The sequence below is a fragment of the Tasmannia lanceolata genome, unplaced genomic scaffold, assembly GCF_043159265.1.
Source record: "Tasmannia lanceolata isolate RefF3 unplaced genomic scaffold, GAP_Taslan_0.1 ptg000018l, whole genome shotgun sequence".
Taxonomy (NCBI): Eukaryota; Viridiplantae; Streptophyta; class Magnoliopsida; order Canellales; family Winteraceae; genus Tasmannia; species Tasmannia lanceolata.
The window spans coordinates 56886036-56908595 of record NW_027518695.1 but is presented as its reverse complement, the minus strand read 5'-3'; the positions used below and the strand labels follow the sequence as shown (position 1 = coordinate 56908595).

Below are 22560 nucleotides of genomic sequence, written 5' to 3'. Positions count from 1 at the left end.
TCAACCCCGGATTTATCTCATGGTTTTAGAGCCTTTTCAATTGCATATAAGTTAATATATTTTATATGTTACAAATTAAAACCTATGTTACAATTTAACAAATACTTATATAGACATGCCAATGTGTCGAGTTTTTCGGGGTCACCAGTTAATAGCATTTGCTAAAGAAAAGTTCATTAATGTATCATAAAAAATGCCATTTCAAAAAAAATTATCATAAAAAATGGTGTCAAAATTTTATAGATAAATAAAAATCATACCCACATCACGAGGCTCTGCGGCATGAATCAACAGCCCGGCGCCCTGTTATAAGCTGCAGTAGGAAAATCCCAAACGCAAACACGTCGGTTTTTTCGTCGACTATACCGTGCATGAAATATTCTGGAGCTAAATATCTGAAACAAAAAATATATAAATCTATATGCATAATTTTTTTTCCTAACTAAGTATACAGAAGAATAATCATCACCGTCAATCTACGATCGGTCCACAGAGAAGGGTGGGGTCGACCAAATGACATAGTGAAGTTGTTTCTTAGCCAAATTTTCCTTCAATGGGGAAAACTATGAGGTGGGTCCATTTCTCAGGAAGCCATTTTGCTAATCCAAAATCAGAAATCTGCAAGGTGAAAGGAGAAAATGATATTCCAAAGAACATTTACATTTGGAAAAGTAAACAAAGAATTTGTAAAGACAGGGAAATGATAGTATGAGATGCACTTATGTGAGAGCTCCCATGAGATGCAGCAATTGGACCCACACACATTTTTTCAGCACATTCTGAACCATTGATCTTGTGGGCCCACTTCATATCCCAAGACTCAATCGGATCAAATAATCCTGAAAATTCAATTGGAGGACTTGCACACTGAATTTCAATGGTTGTTCCATGGTGGGGCCCACCAGGTGAACGGTCCAAATCTTTGATGATATCAAATGGATGGTTCCGATCTCATGGCAACTCTAGTCTAAGTTGCATCTGACACTAACTGCCCAAAGAAATGGAAAATCGATATTGGCAATCCTTTTGATAATAACACTCTTTACTTCATCATTTACTTTTCTGATTGACGGTTATAGTTTTTTGGAAATTCTAACACATTTTTAATAGCTCATTAGAAAATTGTAAAGTATAGAGAGGAATCCCACTATATTGCATCAATACGATATGATTATCAGTATTCAAGAGCAATATCAAGTGTCGGATTCGGTAAACCTAAAAAAGAAATATACATGGCTTTGTCAAAACCTTTTAATCAATTCTCAAATTTTATTTTTTTACATAATAAAATGGCTATGACTAGTAATAGTAAAAAAATTTAGTAAGTTAAAATAAGTATAATATTTTACTTCTATACAAAAGACTTGGTATTATTATGGAAAAAAAGGATTTGTCCTGGTGTAGGGATACCTTATATCGTAAAAACACACACTCAAAACACGTGACAGTTGTAAAGTTTTGGTAGAATTATTAAAAAACAGATAAAAATTGTCTAGAAGTGTAATTAAAAATTTTAATAAATTAAAAAAATTATGATATTTTACTTCCATAAAAAAAGACTTACTTTTATTAGGAATAAATTAAACTCAAAACATGTGATAATTGCAAAGTTTTGGGAGTAGTATTTAGAAAAAAAAAAGATACAATATCTAGAAGTATTGCAAAGAATCATGTAATATTGGAATCGAACACGGATACTTCGTCCATTCAAAAGAATATATGTAACATGTGTTGGAAAATATATAGTGGAGATGGAGGGAAATAGAACTAGAAAGGAGATTCTTCAAGGTGCGATGTCGCTTTTCTTAAGATGATATTCGCCCCCACTAGTAAGTGAGCAAGGGGTACACGAATTTGCCTCTAAGATACAATGAAGCCTGGTATAATCTACACCAAAATGGTTGTTGACACTTTGCACTAAGCGGAAACAAACCCAAGAACCACATTTGGAAGAAACAAGTATTTGAGATATAAGTTACTCTTTCTGCAGAAAACAGTATACTTGAATCAAACCTAAGAACCACCTTTGAAAGGAAGTTTTCTTTCTGAAGAAAGTATACATTGGTTTGAAAGGCTTTCAAGAGAGTAATTTGCTTCGGAAATTTGGTTCCACTTTTTGGCACCCTTTCTGTTTGATTTGCACCCTTACAGAGCACTTATTTAGAGCGGGTTCAATTCTGGCCGTTAGATCGTGCTCATCCATGATTCTACGGTCCAGAACATTTACATTTGGAAAAGTAAACAAAGAATTTGTAAAGACAGGGAAATGATAGTATGAGATGCACTTATGTGAGAGCTCCCATGAGATGCAGCAATTGGACCCACACACATTATTTCAGCACATTCTGAACCATTGATCTTGTGGGCCCACTTCATATCCCAAGACTCAATCTGATCAAATAATCCTGAAAATTCAATTGGACTTGCACACTGAATTTCAATGGTTGTTCCATGGTGGGGCTCACCATATGAATGGTTCAAATCTTTGATGATATCAAATGGATGGTTCCGATCACAACATCTCATGGCAACTCTAGTATAAGTTGCATCTGACACTATCACTGCCCAAAGAAATGGAAAATCGATATCGGCAATCCTTTTGATAATAACACTCTTACTTCATCATATACTTTTCTGATTGGCAGTTATAGTTTTTTGGAAATTCTAACTCCTTTTTAATAGGTCAGTAGAAAATTGTAAAGTATAGAGAGGAAAACCATACTATATTGCATCAATACGATATGATTATAAGTATTCAAGACGAATATCAAGTGTCGGATTCGGTAAACCTCAAAAAGAAATATACATGGATTTGTCAAAACCTTTTAATCAATTCTTAAATTTTATTTTTTTACATAATAAAATGGCTATGAGCTTACTTTTATTATGAATAAATTAAACTCAAAACATGTGATAATTGCAAAGTTTTGGCAGTAGTACTTAGAAGAAAAAAGATCAAAATCTAGAAGTATTGGAAAGAATCATGTAATATTGGAATTGAACACAGATACTTCGTCCATTCAGAAGAATATATGTAATATGTGTTGGAGAATCTATAGTGGAGGGGTACCACGAATTTGTCTTCAAGATACAATGAGACCAATGGAAGTGCCCTTGTAGATGATTTTTTGCAAGGGCACCCTTCAGTTTATAATTCCTCAACGGAATAGGAATGAAAAAAGGAAATTAATTAATATTTGAATAAAAACCCCCGGTTTGTTTGAGATTGTGACAACCGATTGTGGGCTCCAAATCGATTATTGGATTCAAAATTAAGTCCAATAATTGGTTTGAGGCACACAATCGGTTTTCAGAATCTAAAAGGAACATGACCTTAGGTAGAAACCCGTTTTATTCTAATAATTGTTTCCAATGCAAAAGAAATTTGAGAGAAAAATTGGGAAGTGATATATTTACCCCTTTTTTATTTCCCTAGTAAAAAACAGGGTGAATATATCATTTCTCCGGTAAATTTTGAGTCCGATTAGCCTTTGGGTCCGGACTTCGATGACATGGGAGGGAGACAGAAGTGTTTTCAAGCATTATGTTGTTGAAAGGAACGGGGCCTTAGCATTATGTTGTTTTGATAACACCCACTTTTTAATTTATAAACTCATAAATTGTCACATGTTGTTTTGATAACTACAATTGTAATTATTCCCTAAATATTTGGGTCCGCACCATAGGATGATCCAAACCGTCCATTAGATGTGCCATAGCCTAAATAGGATGTGCCCCAAAAATTATTTCCATAGGTTGATCCCAACCCTCTAATCATTATAGTAGTGCCGATAACATTTCCCTTTCATAATTATGAAGTTTATGTTTTCATTCTATAAAATTAGGTTTGTCACAAAATATACTCTAGAATAAAAAAATTTCATTACCAGAAAAGATGATTTTATTCTAAAAAAATTAAACCAATAATTCTCAGAAATGAGTTAAGAAACATGATTCTGATTCTAGAAAGAATTCCAAAGAATAAAAAATGATTCTGATGTCAAGAATGGGAATCAATAGGATGGTTAAAGAACCGGTTTCTCATAATACAAGTTGACAGGGCCAACGTACTGCTTCTCATTGACAGGATATCAGATCATAGCCTCCGTGAGATACAACATGAGAGATACAACATGAAATCCAAACTAAATACTTCCCCCAATCATGGTCATAAAACATATCCGAAGCTTATCATAAATAAGAAATTAGAATCTCAAAAAACATCCTAGAATTTAATATAGATAACAATTTGTCACAAAACATATTTTGGTATTTTCATGAATAAAATATCCAGGTCTCAAGAAAAGTTATTTCCAAATAGTAGAAATCTAGATAACACAATAGTTAGAAATCCTTTTTCAAGACATGCACAGCAATACATGTAACATCTTGTTGTCAAGACATGCGAAGCAATAAATGGAAAATCTTTCGACAAGACATGCTAGACCCGGTTTCAACAAACAGGATGTTGAGAAAATCCGCTAGGTAAATGATCCGATCGTGCACAAATGAACAGAAAAGTAAAATAAGAAAACAAGCCACAAGATGAACATTGAGATTTTACGTGGTTAGGCCAATTCCTTTCCTTGCTTCTCTCACCCAAGCTTATCTTTTCATGTGCTAATCCATAATTGTCGACTATGAATCCTCTTCCAATTAGGTCTTTTCTTTCCTATTTTCCTCCTACAAGATCGTTCCCATTTGAATGGATTCTAATGGAGTTTACTCCCCATATTATAGGCCGTGAATCGAGTTTTCTCTTTGGTTTTTATTGTGTGATAGTTAACACCATATGCTTTTTTTTAATGGCAGGATAACTTTTATTAAACAGAAAAGGGAAAGGATAAACCTACAGACTGAGAATATCAGAGTATATAAAAAAATATTAAGCATAACCAAGTCATGGGGAAGAAAATAAAAAATCTCTAAATAGGCATAGCTATCACAGAATGAGCAATTCGAACAGCTTCTTCCGAAAGGGAGATACATCCAATCATTCATTTCAAGTAATCCAATGAGGTGAGAGAATGTCCATCACGTGGAGGTAGGCCGACTATATTGTAACAAAGGTTTGATCCCCACTATATTGTAACAAAGATTTGAAGGTCCCGATGTATCGACCATCAGGAAATTTTGAAATATTCTCAAATAGATTGGACACAGTGATATAGAACTATGATGACAGGATAGAAAGGTGCTAAGATAACTGTTTCTTGGACTATTGGACTCTTTTTTTTATTATAAAAAACTGTCTATTGGACTCTTCTATTTCCAACAACCACATTTTGAGCCCTACATGTGCCTCGTTGATGTGAAAAGATACATTCATCCGACCCGTGAATACATATCCACCCTATTGTTGTTCAGACCACCTTGATCGGATGATCTTAGCCCATTGACTTATTAGGCCTCCTTTTGGATTTCCCCAAGAGAAATTTAAAGATTGATTTTCACAAGGCTTAATCTTTCAATGATTGTAGGACTTAGGGCTTGAGACTGTGGCTTTGGGTTGCAACCACAAGGTTTGGGTTCAATCCATGCCTATATACCTCGAAGAAAGAAAAAGACTAAAAGATCAAACAATGTTCTAGCTTTTGTTCAAAGATATCAATGCTAGCCCACTAGTAAGGAAAGAAAAACAATTCATATGGATGGAGCTTCAAAAAAAATTGGGTAGTGCATCCAAAGGCGTTCAAAATAGAATTGCTACTGGAAATTTCATTGTTGGCCCTTTGGATTTTTTTTTTGTTGATATTAAGAATACTGTAATGCAACAGTCTAGACTTTTTTCTATGCTAAAAAACAAGAACAACATGCTCTTTCATTTCATAAATTCAATCACAGGCTAATCTATGAGTCTCATTTAAGTATAAAACCACTATGTCAGTACAAAAAGAATAACAACATACATATTTATATTGCAATCATGAATTGCATACAAACCAATCATAGCTAAGTTTGTAGGGAGAAAACATAATCATACATTATTATCTCCTGGACAGAGGGCTGCAGATACACATAATCTCACATTTTGTACTTTTTCCAACCAGTGAAGGGTGCCAACTAAATTCGCTAACTTGAAATGGAAAGATTTGCTAACCTGAAATGGAAAGATTAACATGTAAGTTGAATTTATATTACTTGAATTTTAGCTGAAATTGATACATCCCTGATTTGCTGCATAGCTATATTACATAAACATAGAATATTCAGAAAGTACCCAATAGAGAAATAACATTAAAATGAATTTAATCACCACCAATCTCTATTCAAAATAAGTTTTACACTAGAACACTTGCAAAGGCAGTTAGGCAGCTGATAAGAAAATTATTTGGCCCCACTATTATTTAGTGAAGATTAAAACAATATATGGCCTTCTGTACTTTTTCTTGACTTCCCCAACAAAGGCTGAGCAAATCTATCCAACCAGATCTTAGACTATGACTAGTATATGAGCAAGATGACGTATTCTCTTGGAATGTTCAGAATTATAATAAGATGACAGAATATTTTGAATATGGTGCGCGTACTGTTTAGTCGCCATGCCCATTTCTGAGAGATTCAATCTCTCAAGGATAGACACAAATTTTGCAAGGTTGTTCATTTTTTTTCAGTCCCTGACGAGGAAAGAACTAAATCTTAATGCTCAATTCGGTTGCTGGAAGTTCGGTGAGGGATTAGGAGAAGAAGAAATCAAAGGGAAGAAGACAAGCAGATTAGATTGGGAGAAGAATAGTGGAAGATTGACCGGTGGTATTCGGTTACGCGGCAATCCGCCAGAAGTTTAGCGGAAGATGTAGGGTGCCATTACCAAAATGAAGGGTGGAAAAGAGAGAAAGGGAGAAAAGAGAATAAGACAAGAACTTCTTGAGATCTTCTCCTCAAATTCCACCAAAATGGTGAAATTTGGGGAGAAGATTATGGGGGGAGCATCTCTGCCATGTAGGCTCCACCTAGGATTAAAAGCAAGAATGATGTCTAGAAATTGTCTAGTGGTCAAAGGTCTAAATGACAACCGAACACGCTTTGGGGAGATCTTTGGAAGATATCAAGCATTTGAAACTCCTACAATCCCCCCAAAATGAGCAACCGAACAGGGCATAAGGGATGCTTTTTCTGTGGAAGACAAACGCCTAGAAGATTTAGTATTTCCAGCTATGGATCCTACAATTCCTTATAAAGCTCCCTGACAGCCCCTTCATCCATCTTGACCCTGGCTAATAGCCTAGATTGAGCCCAAGGACTGATCTTCCTGTTGGCTCTGCTACAACAGTACTCATAGTGTAAGGTCGGCGGGTGGCATAGCTAAATTCCTCATTGAGATGACTGGACAAACTCTTGACCTGATTGTTCCAGCGCAACGATTAATAGCATCTTTGGAACTCATTTCATTGAAGTAGTTAGGGCTCTAATTGAGTGAGCCGTGGATCATAAAGTATGAGCGTAGCTTAATTTAGCTAATCTCACAACTCGAGAATTTGGATAGAGTTAAGAGAAATGCCTAACTTATAAGAGGTAGAGAGCAAGTATTGTCATTTCAAATCATAAATCAAGCAATTTTCAGGGTACAACAAAATATTGTCATTTCTCTTATATTATTAACTAAGAAGCCACTTCAAATTGTAAATCAAGCAATTTTCATGGTACAACAACCGAATAGGGTCATCTTCAAGTCCAAACTTATGCTCTAACAGAACACACCAGTTGAGAGGTGCCTAAAGCAGCAATGCTTAAGCTATTGGGTACTGAAAGTACTATCATTAGGAGAAATACATTTAATAAGTTATGCAAACATTTATTTTGCAACTCTCCGGATTGTTGATTACATGTTTGGCATCTAGATTTCTTTAGTTTAGTTTTTCTACTTGTCAGTAGGAGGTATGGGCCAATATGTAGAGGTTTTTATTAGCAAATTCTTAACTTTTTGAACTTCCAATTCTGTTTACTGTAATAAAATAAGTAATCAATGACAGCATTTTAATATATTTCTTTGCTCTCATATACAAGAATACAGGATTGTCAATACATTTCAGTGTCACATTACAGGCTACATAATCAAATTCTTTTACTACTTACGCTGTTATTTAGTGGTAGATTAACAATAATATGAATGTCAGTAATTATTTTTGTATTTGCTAAAATTTGAAGTCTCTCACTATTATGCGTTTTTTTAGCATATTCATACAGATTCTCAGTTAGTACAATAATGTTTCCTTGAATGTAAATCCAATATCAAAGAATTATTAGAAGTTACAAAGTGAATGCCAGCTCCATGCACTCATAGTGCCACACACCCATATGGCTGAGTATTGGAACAATTGGGAATCATATTGTCTGATAGGGTTGTGAAGAGTGGTCCCAACACTTTCGCCAGTTGCTCCGAACCATGTCTTTGTTTGAGGCTTGGATAACATGGAGTTATAGGCCTCCCAAGTTTCCAAAATTAAAAATCAAAAAATAGTTTATTGAGTATCTGAATTTATTGTCCTATTTTACTCCAAGTAAAATAAGTTTTATCCAATATTTTAGAATGTCTTACACCATTTTATTCAGTAGGGTGACTAGCCATGCCAACTTAACTTAAGGTCATGACTAAAACCTGGTAATCTTTCTGAATACAACCACATGCCTAGGTTACATTATTATTTTTAAAGATAAAAATATATCATTTGAAAATAAAACCATGTGGTACAGCAAAATGGAACGAGATGTCCCAACAAAGAAGGTACCAAGCAAGTGACTAAAAAGTACTAACAACTCTATAACCCAACCACTATGCCTAAGAAAAAACTAAATCTCAAAGAACCTGCCATTAGGAAAATAGTGCCCGAAACAAAACAGCAGCACAAAATGGATGAAACATTCGCTGCTTGGATAGATGTAGCAGGATGCGGACAGGAACAACAACCCCTCTGACGTGTACCAAAAACTAACAACCATTTTGCTAATCTCCAAGGTCCATAGGACATTCTTCTACTACATCAATTGGCATGGATCACCTTTGACTATAAGATCTCCGAATAGTTCTTCCTTGAACATACAAAGAGCTGCCAAGAGTTCTACTTCATTAATCTATTGTAATCTTTGTTCATCTGTTTTTCATATAATACAAGATTGTCGTCTCTCCCATGGATGTAGGCACCATTTTCAAACAGCATAAAACCCTCGTGTTATCATTATATTAGTTTTTTGTTTCCTTTTGTACGTGAGATTGAATTAGGCCTGTCAGATTTCTACAACTCCTATTCATCTAGGGTGATTGTGCGTATCTGTAGGGAATAGTCCCACCCTAAAAATTGGGGTGGGGATATCCTATGTCTTAAAAAAAAAGATTTCTACAACTACAACTACTATTCATTTAGGGGGGGGCAAAGCTTCCAATCAAATGATGCAAACATTAAATTCATCTGTGGTAGGATCAACAGATGAAGAATCCAAAAGGGCTCAACTAGTAAGATTTCTAGGGTCGGACAAAACATGGTTTTGGTGTTGAAAAGCATACTACAGTTGCTCGGTTGCATCTGAACCATCAGTTTTTCAATGATTGTACAAGACTTAGGGATTGAGCTAGTGGCTTTACATTGCAATCCCTGCCCACTTATGTTTTAGTAGAAAGTTACACACAATACACACCAGCAAAGCAATGAAAAATTGTTAACAAAGACGGAGCTTCAAGAAACAATTTTGGCTGCACATCTAGAGGCATTTTACATAGAATTGGTAATGGAGACTTCATTACTGGCTATTTGAATTTGTGGTAGCTATTAAGAATATTGCAATTCAACTCTCTGAACTTATTTCTTCTTCCTTTTTTGTTTCTATTCTAAAAAACGAACCACCTATTGGGTCAAAAGACAGTTCATGAGGCTCCTTTAGGAAGTCCTGAAGCATCAGACCAATATAACAATACAAAAGGAAAGGAAAACATCAAAATGTATGCAGATTTATCTTTGTGGTTTGGTAAGAAGAAAATCATTAATTGCATAGTAACCAAGCATAACTTTTTTGTACGGAGGTACCTATTGGTTATTAAATTCTATACTTACATAATGTTCAAGATCCGTTCCAGACTGCATATTTAGCTAATTCGCCATCTGTATTGTTCCATAATAAAATGGTGCCCACTGAATTCGCTTAACTTGAATGAAAAAATTAGCATGTAAGTTGACATATATATTACTTGAACTTCGCGTCAATTTGGTACGTCTTTGATTTATTGCTTAGATGGAATACAAAAACATAACAATTTTGAGATAAATAAAGTCATGGAATGTAAAGTTGTAGAAAAACTACAGGATGCAAATTCTTTTTGCTGCATGTTCAACTAAAGCAACATCTAAACAAGTAGATAATTCAAACGATAATGGGTATTCAGAAAAACGTAACTGAATAATAAGGAATTGAATGACCTTGTACTCGTAGAAATAATTTGTTGGAAGAGTCTACAGTGAGACAAAAATAAAACTTTTGGTAAACTTTTTTAAAGAGGAGAGTATGATCTGTGTGGGATTTCCATTTTTGGAGAGAGATGGATTAGGGTTTTGAAAAGAAGATAGAATTGAGAACTATATAGAAGAGGAAAAAGGATCTATGGCTTCGAAGGGTGTAAGAAGGAAAACTGTGTATCTAATAGGAGGTTAAACTCAATCCCTTGTTAAGGGAACTTGATCCCTATCGTATGGAATGGTGTAAATCTTCTATAATCATGTGTGTGTGTGTGTGTGAGAGAGAGAGAGAGAGAGAGAGAGAGAGAGAGAGAGAGAGAGAGAGAGAGAGAGATCCTTCATAGGGGAAAATAATATGTTTTTCTTTGTTCTATTAATGAGCTTGACAATGTATTTTGCATAAAAGAAATTACCAAAAAACTAAAATACCATAATAAACAGAAACCAACATGCACGAATAGACGTAGATAGATGACATGTTTGAAATGCTCGCTAGTACAGAATGTTCAACAAAGTCAAACTAAGATGTGGCCAGATCAAATCCGAATCAACTCGGGTAATGAATGCGAAGACCACATCCAAGGCAAAAAATAGTCTCATTGGATGGCTTCAGATGCAAGCTACTTTTGTTTTTTGGCAAGATGTTCACCTCTGTGGAGTTCCAAACTGGTGAGTTGAATGAAAACCCAATGGCGACTTTCTTTCCAAGCGAGGGAGAATGATGTCATCCAAAGAATATAAGTCACATGGTTCACAAGGAGGAGGCCATCTTTGCCATGATAAAAGTGGACGAAATTAAAAAGGATAAAAGAAAGAGTCGAAAAGGAAGTTAACATAAAAAGGAGGCATATATTGGTGAGTCTGCTATCAGTTGGTATGCTTATGGGTGGACTGGAAGTTTCAGGCTCCATGCTGTATGGTTTTTTACCCTCGTGGGATGTCTCGTCCCCTCTGTTGTATTTACTCTTACAGCAATAAAAAAATCTGTTACATTTTCAAAAAAATAGAACATAAAAAGAAGGAATTTGAATAGAGAAAAGAATGATGGTCAATCTACTGTGACTACATATTGCGGGTCCAAATGGTAGTTACGAGTTGCCAATCGTTGTCCTATATGCATTGTAGACTGTTTCTAGGATGAATGCAGCTAGCATTTGAATTTTCCATGCATTGTAGGTTGCATAACTTTACCTTTCATAGTTTGCTATTCTTTGTAAGTTGTTCAAAATCTTCAATGATAGCCTATATCAGATAAGGGAGTTGGTTCATGGTTCATGTATGGAACTTTTGATTGATATGACATTTATACTTATAAGATTGAAAGCTGGTAATTGTGAGGAATATAGAATTGCCGAGCAACCTTTGTTCCCTTCAACTTCCGGGTAGTGTTAAATGTTATTTTATCGTTGGCATTGAAATTAACTTTATCTCCTCCACATCCTTCTTTGTGCTTTGTACCCATGTTCTAGCTATTTGTATTTGGATAGCTTTGAATTTTCGTCAAACATGTAATAGGAGAAATAGTCATCGTTTGTTTCTCGGAAGTAGGTAAGTCGATAGTTTTTATAATTTAAAAGTTGCTTTTTCTGAGTTTTCTAGGCAAAGAATATTAGTACTTACTTAAGTTTCAATAGTTATAGAGTACCAAGAAGACATTTTTTTGGGTTCATTTAGAAAGTACCATCAGTTTAGGACTAGAAAGTTATGGTGTAGACATTAGAAGAAGCTTTTTGTACAAGGACTCTCCACATAATTCATGGTAACCTTTCAATGGAACAGTTCATGATTATTCCTTTCCATGGAATTTTTTATTCACAAACAATTCATGATTGCTAATTTTAATGGATCTTTTTTACTGCTTCTATGAAAAAACAATTCATGATTTTGGAATTTTTTATTTAATGGGAAATTTCTATTGGAATTTTTAAAAATTTCTATCTCTCTGCTTCATTGTTCGAATTAAAGTTTTTTGCGTGGGTAAGCTGGGGTTTGGGGGATCCCTACCAGGGAATTTATGAAAGAAAAGTATTATAATCGTATATAATGCTCTCCTGATCGATGAAGTTGGAGGGGATGATGAGGAGAGGGATGTTCACCTCCTTGGGCAGAACCTTTTTGACAATAGATGGCTGCAGCATTGGTTTCTCTTCATACATTAAGAAAATCTTCCAATTCATGTTGTGTTTACTTTTGATTTACATCAGTTATACATTAATCATGACTACTGGATATGCATGTTCCTAATAACTGTTTGAACTTTCAGCAATCATGTTTCATATTGGGCTCTGGAGACTTGGCATGAATCAAATGGGATTAATTTTTATACATTAAGACTGAGATCAATAGACAAATATGGAAAAATGAATGATCAGTCCCTTCCAATGAAGCTTAATTTTTATATTTTGTCATGTAAGATGAACTCTATTTATGAATATGAATGGATCTGTAGACACCCCATTTTGTTTTGTTTTAATCAACAAAGAAGTTAGTGTTCTTGTTATCAGTCTCCTTCAGTGTTTTCCATTCCCGTGTCCGCTCCTCTTGTTTTCTCGATCTTTTTGGTTATTTTCGTCATGTTTTGTGTCGTCCTGATAATTGTTGAGAAAGGTTATTCCCAAGAATCCGAGCAAGAGAGAATTTGGATCCGATTGATGGGCCCGTCTTGAGCATTTGTTTAGATTTGGATCAAACAGGGTGACCCGCGCATTGTTTTAGTGAAAAATGAGTTTTGAACCTACTTCGATCCAACACCTAAAGATGATCATCAAGAGAACGGTCAAGATCTCAGAGAAGTCGTTTTAACAACCAATTTTGTTACGATCATCAGGTTGAGTTACTCGGGTCAGCCCATTGAAATGATTTAGGAGGACACAACCTACTTAGGTAGGGGACCCATCAATTGGATGGTCTGGATCGTCATAGAGGAATGATTTAAGGGGGCACAACCAATTTACATTGCGACCCACCATTTGAATGGTCAAGATCATCAATTGTCGCCCATCAAATGGACGGTTCGGATCATCAAATGGGAGTGATTTAAAAATGGGGTAACATATTCACATTTTGATCTATTGGATGGCTTGGATCAGCCCATAGGATTGATTAGCGGAGCACAAATTAAATCACATTGTCGCCCATCAAATGAACGGTTCCGATCATACTTTGGAGTGGGGCATATGATTTTATGCACAATTAGGAATTTGGTCACATATGGGACCCACTTGGGTTATCTTTTACCTACTCAAAAGGACTTTAAAAAATATGCATGGGGCCACACACATGTCAAAATTCAATGTCCACAATGGTGGCCACCTACCATGGAATATGTCCACAATGGTGGCCACCTACCATGGAATAAGTCCACAATGGTGGCCACCACCCTCCCATTCCTTTGCTATAAATGGTTCAATGAGGGGGAGTAAGAAGGAACACAACTCATTTCTCTTCTATCATGTGTTCAAACAAAGTTGCTATGTGGGGTTGAAAAGAAAAAAAAAGGAAGAAAAAGAAACAAGAAAAGAAGAAAAAGAAACAAAGAAAGAAGGAAAAAGAGAAAGAAAGCGGAAGCGATCGCACGGAGGCGGGATTTTCGAGTTTTTCGGCTCTCGGATTCGGCAAGGATTTCGATCACAGGTAGGTACACCGTTCTCGGAATTTTTTTAGAATTATTTGGTATATTTTCGGATTTTTGCATGATTTTTAACAAAGAAAACTAAACGATATACTAAACAGATTTGAAATTTCGTGGGAAAATAATATGATAATGATACATTCTACCATGAATTTGTGAGAATTTTTGGATTTTGTTTGGTATATAATTTTATGCTTTCTTTGAAAATCAGCAGATTTTGGGGGAATTTTTACTGACATCAGATCACAAAGAAAATTCTTAAATTTTTACAGTAGTCTTATATTTCCTATTTCTTGCTTCTATAAAAGTTTCAATTACTTTGGATCTTGTTTTACATGGGATGTAGTGTTAATTCATAATCTGGTCTAACAATTGAAAAATCCGAAACTGATAGTAAATAGTTTTCTAAATTCATAAAAATCTCACAGCATGCTACTTTCACTTATATCTTACTAATGTAGAAATTTCATGGAATTTAGATTTCTATTTCTAGTAGTTTCTGTGTTATTTTTGCAATCTGGTCAATTAATTGTTAAATCAAAATTAAATATGAGCTTAATGTAAAAATCTGTAAAAATCTTCCAGAAAGCTACATCTCATCATATCTTGCTGCTGTATAAGTTTCAACTCATTTCGAATTCGTTTGCAACAATTTCACTTGTAAAATCACTCATATGCTTAAAATTGATAAAATCCATTGAAAATCCGAAATTAATTGAAAATCACCTGAAAATCTCTAAAGAACCTTAAATCTCTGTCATATATTAAATCCTTAATCCATTGAAACAGAAATCTTAGGATCTTTAGATTTCCCTGGAAAAATGGCCAATGCATCCATAATCGTATCCCAATTGCAACCGATCTTTGACAATTTGAATACTTAAGCTATAGCACGTTGTTGGCTCCGAGGTTCACTGTCCACGGAAATCCTGAGATATGCCAGGCAATAAGATGCTATAACCTAAGTATTAAATTGCGCAAGGAAAGAGCGCACGATTCCCTTCCTTGGATGCTATCCTGGGCCGAAACTGGTGAACCCTAGAACCATTGGTAATCCTTGAATGTCCAAAAACTGAAAATCCTTGAAATCTAAAATTCATTAACCTCGAGAATTTAAATCGATTTGTCTTGTGTCTCTCGGAACCATTGGATTATGGTTTCCGTCTTAAGAACCATTAGAGCCCACTTTAGGAACACTGGTGTCGTGTCGTGTCCTAAGTTTTAGGGAGTCCTAGAGTTAGGAGTCCAGCCTCATCACGGACGTTTGCTATGTATAGCAACCGTGCCATAGGTCTAGTTACACTAGTCACCCAATCTTTTCCCTAGGACAAGCCTAGTTACCTAGGATGTAGATTATCTGCATTAGTCTAAGGGACAACTTGCATTTAGATAAGAATCATATATCATCTTAGATGAAATCCTAAGATAATAAAATCCTCAACTTGAATTAAATAACTTCTCTTAAAACTGTTGAAACAGTCAATCCCGTCTAGATCGGTGTCCTAGTTGAGTTAGGCATATGTAGCTTAGCTTAAGTGCACCGAACTACGTCGACTCTGATCCCAGTGAGGCTTGGGTACGTAGGCAGCTTGGATGTCTGACGGCATACCACCCACGAGTCGGCACCACAACAAATTGTGGTGTTTTGTATATTAATTTTCTTGTAAATGCTTAATCAAATCACTTAGGACTTTCCATGAAATTAGAATTCTAGGAGAACTTTCACTTAGATTGAATCCAGACAAATTAATAAATCAAGATACACATTTAGGATTCACATTGAAATTAGATGTTAGGATGCATGTCACTTAGTTCGCACTTTAACATAGAGTTGAATGAGCCATTTAAAATAAATTTAAAAGAGTTAGCTTTTGGAATCGAAGACCGATTATCAGGCAGGAATGGTGCATGTGGCGGATAACTCCCCATACCTTCCATTCTCGTAACCAGGTAGCGAGTCTAGATTTCTGGTTAATTTCGGATCCTAGATCCCACATCTAGGTAGCGACTCTGTCAGTCTCTTTCGTGTGGAATTCGGATTGCCTTAGTGATCCCAAGTTCACATGAAAGACGAATTCAAATCAACAATTAAAAAACACACGCCAATCGCGTGGATACGAGAGACCAAGAGAGAGAGCGCGGCGGCTCACGCCCCACCCCTCTCGCGGGATCCGGGTACCACAGGATCATGCAATAATCCTCCTTCCAAAAGGTAAATTATAGTTAGAACCTAAGGTTCTGCTTCTAATAGTAGAAGAAATAACAAAATGCAACAAGGTTATTCCTGTTGGGCAAGTCAGAGAGTCATCCCCGTGAACCAAAAAGAAGAAGATAGTATGGGCATTTGGAGGTTTGAATAAAGGAATATTTCCTTCTTTATGAAAATTTTCTGGTCTCTGCTTCAAGGAAATTTAATCTAGACTGGATATGGAGGTACTATGATGGAAGAAAGACAATTTTCTCCAGATGTAGCAAGATGAGTTGACATTATTGCGTAGGGTGGTTGATAGTTTAGGATAAAGAAAAATCCAAAACAACCTTGCATGTAATTTTACAAAAGCAAATTGGTCATTGGACTGAAATCCATTTATAGAAACTTAATATGGATGACAATGAAATGAACTCTTCCTAACCAAATTGGCTTGAGAACATGTTCAGTCTATAGAAACTATCTAATATAGCATTGAGTTTATATGAAAGGAAATAATAAGCTTATTCTAACATAATATATTTCATAAATAGACCCCCAAAAGGAAATTCTTTACAAAGAAGAAGTAAAAGGTCAACTTCTTGTTGTCTACTATATTGTATTAATTCTGAATCCAGAAACCACAGTTCCCCATTTATCTTTTCTTGTACAAGAAATCATGGATACAGTCTTTAGGATCACATTTAGCCCCAACTGAGACTTTTGACTAACCTCGGTGAATGGATAAAGGCATCCAAAAATGACGGATAAGGGGAAACATATGGAAACAGGCAGGAATCATTCATTTTTTTTTTTGGGTAGGTGAGCTAGGATATAACCTCCAACTTCTTTATCATTCTTTATTTGGTAGGCCTAAACTAAAAGAGTAGATGAGAATTTGAAAGAAATTGGAGAAAGTTTAGAGCAATAAAAAGTTGCAACTAAGAAAGGTCCAATGAAGCATTTTAAGTTAACATGTGTGTGTGTGTTTTTTTAACTCTTTCTTCTTTAACAAAAAAGAAGTCAATATGCCAGTGTGTTTTAAATTTTTCTTATTTAGCAAAAAAATTCAATGTGTGTGCACACGTGTGAGAAAGAGGGAGAGATAGAGACAGAGGTACAGGCAAGTTGCAAAATTAATTCAATGTTGATGCTAAGTTCTAATAGAAGTTGGTGTAATAAATGCAAAAGAGAAACCTTTAGACACCACTCCATCTTCTTATAAGCATATGGAATGTAACTGTTTGCAAATCAAATCACCAATAAAAAAGATACAAAGAATAATAACAAGGAACGACCAATGAATAGAAAGCTCAATAAAAATCCATGGTGGCTTGTTTGACATTAATAAAGTTAACTATGCATAGATCTTAGTCACACATATTGATCAAATTCTTAATAAAGACAGTTTTTTTCTTCTGGAGAAACTGAAACTAATTGTAAAAGGAGAACAGAGAAAAATAAAACATATACTGCACCAAGGGAAAAAGCCAATAAAGGAAAAAGAAAAGGAAAACACATAAGAACCAAAGCAGCCTGAACAGTGCTTAAATTCAACGATGGGTACTCGGTAAATTCATCCCAGTTGGATTCTTTTTGTTACAAAAAAGGTAACAATTTATTCTAGACTACTAGGTAAGTAAATTCGAAAATAAATGAAGAAAAATGTAAGAATCACTCTACTAGCATCATATCAACTAATGTCAGATTTGATTTTGGAGAATAAAAATTCAACCTAGACATACAACGAAGAAAAACATTTAACCTACTTTGAACCATGGAAGATAGAATTTTGTATGGGCATCTAGAATTTCTTTGAGTAGATGTTTTTTTCAGCATCATGTTGTTCCATTCTAATCTATAAAGCTAGAACAAAGAGCATTCTACTAGCATCACATCAACTAATTTGGAATTTGATTTTAGATTAAAGTATCTCAACCTGGACATACTAACAAAGAAAGCATTCTACGAGCATCACATCTTGCATGTACCTCTCAACTTAAAAATTAACAGAGTTTTGATGCTCAGTTCTAACAAAAGTTGGCATAATAAATTCAAGAGGGAAACCTTTAGAGTGTAGACACAATTTCATCTTCTTATAAGTATAGGGAATGTAATCAATTGCAAATGAAATCACGACTCAAATAACATTTAAAGCAAACCAACACTTAATAAAATGGAAGAAGAGTTGAAGAGTTGAATGCCTAAAATTTCAGGATCAATTAATAGAATGATACCAAGAAATAATGACAAGGAACAACCAATGAGTAGCAAGGAAAATAAAAATCCATGGTGGCTGGTTTGACTTTGTTAATTTTAATTATACACAGATCTCACGTTCATACATTGATCAAATTCTCAAGTAATGTATACATATACAAAGATATTTTTTTCCTTTTTTCAAGGATTAGTTGAAACTTGTTGAAAAAGGAAAACAAAGAAAAGTACAACAAACACTCCACCCAAGGAACATAAATCAAAAGGTCCAAAACAGAGCATAAATTCAATGAAGCATAAAAGATAAATTCATCCCAGTTAGGGTTCCTTTTGTCTCAAACAAGTCATAATCTACTGTATATTAGGCAAAGACTAAGACAAAAAAAATTGAGATATAATGAAAAAATTAAAGAAATGATTGGATTGGGGAGAAGAAAGTGGGGTAGTTTTCACTTGCCTTTTCTTTTAATTTTTCGTGGATGAGTGTCCTTCTTTATGAACCTGAAATTCCAGTCAAATTAATTATTTCCTTTTTTTGTAAGAAAGTAAAAGGGAGAAAATGAGGAAATAAAAAGAGATAGAGAGAAATTGAGGTTTACTATTCTTTAAAATAAATAGTGGATTGAAATCTATTCATATGATTAATAAAATCCAAGAGCCCTAATTTGGGATTGAACCTCCAGCTCAATGGTTAAGGCTTTTTCAACAACCTGGAGGTCGGAGGTTCAATCCCATCTTACGTACCAAAAATAAATAAAACAAAACCCAAGAGGAGAGACAGTCGTGTACCTTCTCCAGAGTAGTTTTCAAACCCTCGAGTAATTTATCCATATGAAGGGGATGTGTGAGATATTGGGCCAATATTGGCCTCCGTCCTTTTGACACTGTTTCTCTACTTCCGGACAACCATGAATTTGTAATCTCTGAAGCGTGGTGGGTAGCCCATCCTCAGGCAAGGAAAGGAGTTGAGGACAGGCACCAATGGTCAAACTTTTGAGGGAGGTGAGGTTCTTCAACATCCCCTTGGGCAGGGATTTCAGATTATCACAAGAATAGATATTGAGGGTTTTTAGTGTACCAAGGCATGGCATGTCTCCTTCCCTTGCTCCACACCATTCCTCCAAATTCGGCATGTTTACCAGCTCTAACTTCTCCAATGATGGAAAACCCTTAATAACCTTATTGGACCCACCAATAAACTCACCTTCAATATGTTTCAATCCATCCATTCCATTAATCTCGAGCTTCTTGAGGAAAGGTAGGTGCCCAAGGGGTGGAAGCTGTTGGCAATTCAAACATTGAACGAGACTAACAGTGTTCAGATTCGTCAAATTACCGCTCATCATCCACCTGGGGAAACTAACACCACCATATGATAAAATCTTTAGGGTTTTGAGGTTGGAGGGAGGTTCGAGGGCTTCAAGTACCTCCTCATCTACTGCAACACCTCGTGGATTATTATTTCCCCATTCCAACGTCAACTTATCAAGGTACTCTTTCTTCTTCAAATTGGCTTCCTTGCATTCGTTCCCATCTATCACATTCTCTAAATTTGAAATGTGAATAGTTCCCCTCAACTCTGTCAACTTCTTTAACTCCCTTATTCCACATCCACTTTCTTTGCCCACAACAAATATAGTCAGTGTTTGAAGAGTTATTAATTTCCCAAGTTCCGGCGGCGTAGAAATCTTACAACCCTCCAAAGCGAGATGCCGTAAGTTAATTAGGTTGCTGGTGGACTTTGGTAGCTCAGCAAGTTGCTTGCAATAGCAAAGTTTCAGTGTTTGCAGATTATAGAGGCTAGCAATTGATTCAGGCAAGGTTGCAATATCTGTATGAGAGAGATCAAGGTACCTCAAATATTTTAATTCGCCAATAGAATCTGGCAATTCTCTGATATAAGTACCACCCAAATCTAACACCCGTAAGCATCTCAATTTTAGGAAGAAATCATGAGCAACTTGCTTAGTGAGTGTTTCGTACCTTGGTGGTAGCAGAAATGTGCGCAGCCTCTCAGATTCATGAAAGGACTTGAAAATTCGTGAGTGTTCATTGCATTGCCATACTGATGCATGACGAACCTTTGCAGCGATATTCGAAGAGTCGATGCTATTTTTTATTCTGAAGCATTCATCACCAGAAACGGATTGCGCAAGGTCATGATTTAAGTCATGCATCTTGTAGCATGATCTGTTGAGCACTCTAGAATATTTAAAGAACGACCTCCATGTCAAGTCATCAAAATAGTCAGAGCCTATGTCTTCCAATCGCTTCTCAGATTGGATAAATCCTTCTGCAATCCAAAGTTGGATTAGAGTGTCCTTATCAAATTCATAATCCTTTGGAAACAGGGAGCAGTACACAAAACATTGTTTCAGATATGCAGGTAAGTGATCATAGCTAACCTTTAGTATTGGAATAATATCATCTTTCATCTCTGATATTTCCCACATATCACTTTCAAGGATATTCCTCCACTTTTTCTCATCAGTATTTGAACGTAAGAGACCTCCAAGAGCTTCTATTGCCAAAGGCAAGCCATTGCACTTTTTCACCATCTCTTTTCCAATTGCTACCAAATTCGGAGATACATCTGAGCCTCCCACTATGAATGCCCGTTGTGTAAACAGGGTCCAGCCGTCGTCCTCATCTAAACAACCCAAATTATAGTCGGGGATTGTGCCCATGATTCTAGAAACTCTAGAACTCCGCGTAGTAACTATAATTCTGCTCCCTTTTGCTCCAAAACTGAATGGGGACTGTAGCCTCTGCCAGTCATTAGGATTGACATGCCATACATCGTCTAGTACGAGTAGAAATCTCTTGCCACTCAATTCTTCCTTGAGTCTAACTTGAAGTGGATCGATTTCGTTAAGATCACAAGAGTTCTTTGTCACTGATTCCATAATTGCTTTTGTTATTCTACACATATCAAAATCTTCAGAGACGCAGACCCATCCTCGACCTGAAAAATGATCTCCCACCCTTTTATCGTTGTAAATAAACTGGGCGAGAGTTGTCTTTCCGAGGCCCCCAATGCCGACGATCGGAATAACAGATATATCCTTGGACGAAGATGACGATGATGATGCGGATTCATCCAGTAGCAATTTTAGTATCTTCTCTTTATCGTTATCCCGACCAAATATATTTGATTCGTTTATTAAGGAGCTAGTCAGCGATTTCCTTTTTATTTCAGGCCGCCTCCCTCCATCTCCTTGTCTGAGATGAAGGTCATGCCTCTCCTTTGCAATTTTATCCAGTCTCTCCTGAATTTCCTTCATCTTCGGTACGATCGTCTTATCTCGAGACAAAAATGGGATGGAATTAAGAAGAGTAGAAAAGAAGTTGTATACCTGATGCTTCCTCTTTCTGAATTGATTTCCGCCTTCCAATTTTAATGGGAGCACGTCCGTTGCAAACTCTTCCACTACATCATCAGCGTCGTATGCAACATCCGTAAGCTTTCGAAGCCAATCTTTCACTTCATTACTCGTTACTTGCTGTTCTTCAGCATCTTGAAGCACAGCTTGAATTGTGGATAATGTGCTGGAAAGGTTTTTGATCTCCTCATCAATACCCCACGGTACTTTAATCTCTTTTATGGATTCCTCCAATTTGCCAACGATTGCATCAACAAGAGGGGATAGTAAGTAATCCGCCATACCTTGTTCTAGTATTGCAGAGACAAACTAACAAATCGTGCTTCAAAAAAAAGAAAGATTAGAACAGTAAGATAAGAAGTCAAAACACCTCTGGTTTTTTTTTAGCACAGAGAGCCTCTTATTTTCCTCATGTTCATTATGGCCCACAGAGAGCATCACACAACCTATTTACGTTGTGACCAATCAAATGGACGGTTTGGATCATCCTATGGTATGGGCTGTACCTTCCATTTTTTAAATTTGAGGTGAATTCATACATAGAGGAGGGTGAAATTATCACTCCCGGAAAGAAAAGTAAGTTTGACTGTGACTGCCAGACGAAAAAGTAAAAGAATGCAATAATTCATCTTTGAGATTTATGTGGCGAGCAAGGAGCGCCACATAGAGAAAAAAAATCTAGCTACACGTTCTTAT

The 22560-nt window shown here is 35.9% G+C and overlaps 1 protein-coding gene across 2 annotated transcripts; it reads right to left on the bottom strand.

The window, feature by feature from the left end:
* Nucleotides 1–535: 535 nt before the first annotated feature.
* LOC143850921 (putative disease resistance protein RGA3) lies at nt 536–22276 on the bottom strand. Of its 2 annotated transcripts, XM_077360208.1 has the most exons (5): nt 19271–22276; nt 18939–18982; nt 10047–10139; nt 5984–6100; nt 536–618 (listed from the first exon to the last, which is right to left on the bottom strand). In XM_077360208.1, the coding sequence occupies exon 1, from the start codon at nt 22144–22146 to the stop codon at nt 19288–19290; it is 2859 nt and encodes a 952-aa protein (XP_077216323.1). In that variant the 5' UTR covers nt 22147–22276; the 3' UTR covers nt 536–618; nt 5984–6100; nt 10047–10139; nt 18939–18982; nt 19271–19287. The 2 variants fall into 2 exon arrangements, with proteins under 2 accessions (XP_077216323.1, XP_077216322.1); XM_077360207.1 differs by lacking the exon at nt 536–618 and having other exon boundaries at nt 5806–6100.
* Nucleotides 22277–22560: the final 284 nt, after the last annotated feature.